At 33.9% G+C, this 4,728-nt stretch overlaps 1 protein-coding gene across 1 annotated transcript in view; it reads right to left on the bottom strand.

Moving 5' to 3' along the window:
• Window positions 1-4,728, bottom strand: part of LOC111454150 (calcium-transporting ATPase 3, endoplasmic reticulum-type) — a 26,563-nt gene that overhangs the window by 17,262 nt on the left and 4,573 nt on the right. The window contains exons 5-7 of the mRNA XM_023095491.1: window positions 4,036-4,172; window positions 2,739-2,813; window positions 577-622 (exon numbers count right to left, since the gene is read on the bottom strand). Coding sequence (XP_022951259.1) covers window positions 577-622; window positions 2,739-2,813; window positions 4,036-4,172 — 258 coding nt within the window. The remainder of the gene's footprint in view (window positions 1-576; window positions 623-2,738; window positions 2,814-4,035; window positions 4,173-4,728) is intronic.

Here is a 4,728-nt window from a genome sequence, read left to right as displayed (position 1 = left end):
TTTTAAAAAAAAAAAAAAAAAAAAAAAAAAAAAAATCCTCCTCAAGCCAAGTCAAGGGCAGTTTCTTAAAAATTTTGTAGTTTCTTGCAAACCAAATCACCCAACTAGCTATCAAAAAGCTACATGCGTTTTAAGTGAGAAAATCACATTTTTAGTCTATAATTTCAACAAACATATGAAGTTTAAATTAGGGGAAATTGCCAGCATTAAATAAGTAAAGCTGATTGGTACAATTGTTGAAACAGGAATGAATATCATTGTTAATTGAAATATACAAGAACAAAATGAAAAGTTGTTTTGAAAAAGAAAGAGCTTTGGTATACAAAAACAGGCAAGCTGCTTCAAAAGAAACCAAGGGTTTACAAAAATAGCTCTACACTTTGCTGTTATTAGAATAATTTCCTTCTTCACTATACAAATATTAGAACTCAACAGCATGATATCATTCAAGAACAAAATAGCACTACACTTCGCTGTTATTAGAGTAACATCCTTCTTCACATTAACAAATATTAGAACTCAACAGCGTGATACCATTGAAGAACAAAATAGAAACACTTGGAAAGAAGACAATACCATTTCTCATCACAGTAGCAATATCTGCCTGGTATGCCCGTAGTTCCTGCAGAAACAGTGGTCAAGATAAAAGTGTGAACACTTGAAGACTTAACTTGGGATATGATATAGGACAAGGACCATCAGATCTCCCAAAAGCCACATTGATAGAAAGAGCAATATTATCTATTGTACCTTCACCTAAGGCCAACCCCTCAGTGACACTCTAACAAACCTTTTTGAGGCCTTGCAAATGAACCACTTTCACACACGCTCAAGACTCTTCCATGATTCAAAACTCAAAACCCAAAAGCATTTCAAACAATATCTTAAATCATTATATTTTCTTTCAAAAAGAAAATGGAACATTATGCAAGAAAGGAAACGAATCACAAAATCACTTATTTATGCAGTACACAAACGCTCAGAGTTTTTGGACAACGATTCTCAATATATTCAGATAGCATCTCACATTTCCTAGGGAGGTAAAGGATCTATTGGACATGGCCTTAATGTACCACCCATTCAAGAATGCAAAAGCCCTACCATGAAAAAACTTCACATGAATTTCTTTTGGAATATGCGGAAAGAAAGAAATAAAAAAGACTCATACAAAGCTCTTCGACAATGTTGTTTATCAATCTATATCTTGGTGTAAGCTGTCTAATATTTTTACTTCCTATAGTTATACCTCCCTCCTTGTAAATTGGGAAGGTCCTTTGTAATCATCATGGAAATTACATCCTTTGTAAATTTCAATCATCAATGAAATTGTCTCTTAAAAAAAAGAAAAAAAAACAAATCCCTTCCAAGGTATACACCTTGAAATACAAAAATAACAACTCTAATACTAACAAATTCTTGAAAAGTCATGAAGGCTTAGTCCTAAGGTCAAGCTTAATTGTAATACACCAGTCACACATTTAACTAAGACCATGTGTAATAAAAGTATGAAACACACTCCAAACATGCACATTCATGGCCTTCTCTCAAGACTCACAAGCAAATCAATGTATCCCTATGTTCATAATACTACAAGCAGCCTAAAAAATAATTTGAATTCACCTTGCCTAACCATTCCATAGAATTACTTTTTCTCCATTGGTTCTCCAATTCACTAAAATAGAAAAATTGGTGAACCTCATACAATTCCTCACCCCAAGTCCTTTTTGGCAACAGGCCTTTGAGTCCTTAATGACCCTCACCGCCACAAGGGAACTCGTCAAAAAAAAACATCGTTTTCCTGCCCTGGGGGTGTCTTGATCAGAAAAAACGGTGAAGCACAAATTCCCTAATCCACTAATGCAACCTGCCACAAGGATAAAAGGATAAAGGGAAATAGCATCCCCTTACCTCATCCCACTAAAAGACATTATAAGAACTACACTACCAAATATAAAATTTTGATCAGGTTATCCTCATCATGAACAGGATGTTCTACCATAAAAGTCAAATTCTTTGTTTGTGAGCTTAGCAATGCATGTATTAACACTTTTGACAAGCTTCAACATAAATCTCCTTGGTTTTCCACTTCTCCTAATTGTTGCCAGCTTTGTCTAAGGAACAGCGAAACCCATATTCATCTCTTTAATTATTGCCCATACGCATCATCCTTCTGGAATTATATTCAGCAAGCTTTGGTTAGTTCACTTCTCATCCTGCAGCTATCTATACACTTCTCTATCAATGGACACCCTTTCAAGAAGGAAAAGAAGATACTTTGGAACCACTTTATCTATGCTTTCGTACGGATTTAAGGTTGGAAAAAATGCCTTCATCTTCACAGATAAGCAAGAAAGAATTGTCTCCTTTATTTATTCTACTATATATCCTGCTATTTTGTGGAGTTAACGTTCTCCTCCCTTTTGTAATTATAGTTTGACAACCAACATAGCTCAGTGAAGGTGTTTCTTGTAATTATTATCATATAGGACTTGTTTTTTATCCATTTCATACATCAATGAAATGCGATGATTTCTGTTTCCTATAAAAACAGATCCTTATCATGAAGCTCAAAATAGAAAACTAAGCTCGTAAGTATAAAATTTTGAACAAGTTTACCTTATTGTGAAGCTCACAATAGAAATAAATCTTACAAATTGAACTTCAAATAACTCAATACCCCAAATCATGCTACAAGATTAATCAAACTCATGGTGTCATTCAAATGTTCCAGAACTAACCACAAGAGCCTTTTCGGCATTTGTTTCTGTAATCACTCCTACTGCTGCATTTGCAGCCAATATCATTAGAATTACCTGTACAAGAAGGAAAAATATAAGCAATAAATAAATGCTCCATTCCATCACTCAACACATAGATCAGTACCTTTTTTTTTTCCCCTAAACAGGAGCAAGAAAAAAAAAACTTTTCATTGATAAGAAAAATGTCGCAAAATAATTCCCACAACAAAAAGACTAAGTATTATGCCACTCCACAATATATCTTACAAAATCCCGCCTCCCTTGCCTAATTTGTGTTAATTACAAAAGAAGCATAATTTGCATCGACCCATAATTTCCTCTGTTTTACTTTAATGAATAGCTGCACAACAACAATTGCACCATGTTTCCTTCTAAAGAAGAGTGAATAACTCCAGATAAATCAAAATTTTGTAGTAAGGAATTCCAAATCTTCTTGTTAAAGGGACAAATGGAATAAAATGGTCAATGCATTCCCGCTCTCCCAAGCAAAGAGAACATCACGATGGATACAAATCCAAGGTGAGGCATGTAGTCAACAATATATGAACTGTATTGAGGCTACAAAAACAGGCTATCGACAAAAATTTACCTTTAGGGTACTTATCATTCAAATTTGCCTAGGAAAGATCTATTGTTAAGCACCTACCAACCTTTATTTGGTTATGGAATAGTGAAAGCGCCAAAAAGGAAGTTAAATCTTTCTACATCGCAATTATTCCTCCAGTTGATGGTTCTCATCCAAATTCATTGGTAATGCAGCCATCTCTTTAGGGATAAAGATTAATGCTTGATTTTATGGTTGGCTGTAGTTAATGCACTCCATTATAATTCAAATTTTTAAAGGATAGAAGCCAATGTTTTTTTTTTTTTTGGACCAAATATGTTTTTATTGCATACACATGGAGCTTCTCATTTACTAGAAGCCCCTCAAATCGCGAAGTTCTATTCTTTTATATATATATATACCCCTTAATTATCAATGCTAAATGAAGAGTGTTCTAAAATCTTCTTTGAAACTCAAGTTGAAAACGTATCTAATCTTCCTTCCATCATTTGTATATACTCCCACTTTTAATGAACGGCTTAAGCTTCTTATCCACACATACATAATACATAATGGAGGAGAAAAAACAGACGAACACAGGAGAGTGCATACAAAAAACTAAACAATGGGTATGAGAGATAAGGAAAATTGAAGCTCAATAGTAAAAACATAAAACAAAGTATCAAAATGACAGACAATAATAAGTAAGAGAAGCTAGAAATTTTATCTTACTGAAGGCTCCAAAAATGCTATTATGCCTGTCTCTCCATTTATCAAAGCCAATAGGAAAGAAACAACTGCTGCAACAATTAATATCTTCACTAGTAAATCATCAAACTGCTTCAAAATCAGTTTCCAAAATGGGGCCCCTGAATACATGAGAAACAATTAAGTTTCTGCATACACGCAAGACAATGTTCCTTTCATTCTAAGCTCACATTTTTTATAAAAAAACTGAACTTTCATTTAGAAAAATAAATGAAAGAATAGAAAGGCATCCATAAGGTCAAAGCCCACGAAACGAAGCGCAACATTTAAGAGCCAGAGACGAAACTTTTCATTTAAAAGATGAAAAGAGAGACTAGCTCAAAGGAAGTGCAACTAAAGAAAGGGGGCACCAATCAAGTAAAAAGATCTAAAAACAATTACAAAAAACTTTAGTCACCTACGCTAAGGAGAAACATAGAACCTAAAGAAGGACCAAACATCATGGTCCCTCTCAACCATCTAGCAGTCCAATAGTTCCTCTCCTCACACAAGCCCACTTGCGACAAAACCTCTCCTTCTCAAAAAGGCAGATGGAAAAGGCACTTCCCGATCATATCCCTATAACCTCTCTTTGTGTCAAGCAAATTGAAAGTCAAACACGTCAAAAAAAAAAAAAAAAAAAAAAAAAAAAAAAAAAAAAAAAAAAAAAAAAAAAAA

The sequence above is a fragment of the Cucurbita moschata genome, unplaced genomic scaffold, assembly GCF_002738365.1.
Source record: "Cucurbita moschata cultivar Rifu unplaced genomic scaffold, Cmos_1.0 Cmo_Scf00016, whole genome shotgun sequence".
NCBI classification, from domain to species: domain Eukaryota; kingdom Viridiplantae; phylum Streptophyta; class Magnoliopsida; order Cucurbitales; family Cucurbitaceae; genus Cucurbita; species Cucurbita moschata.
This window is presented reverse-complemented; position numbering and strand designations above follow the sequence as displayed.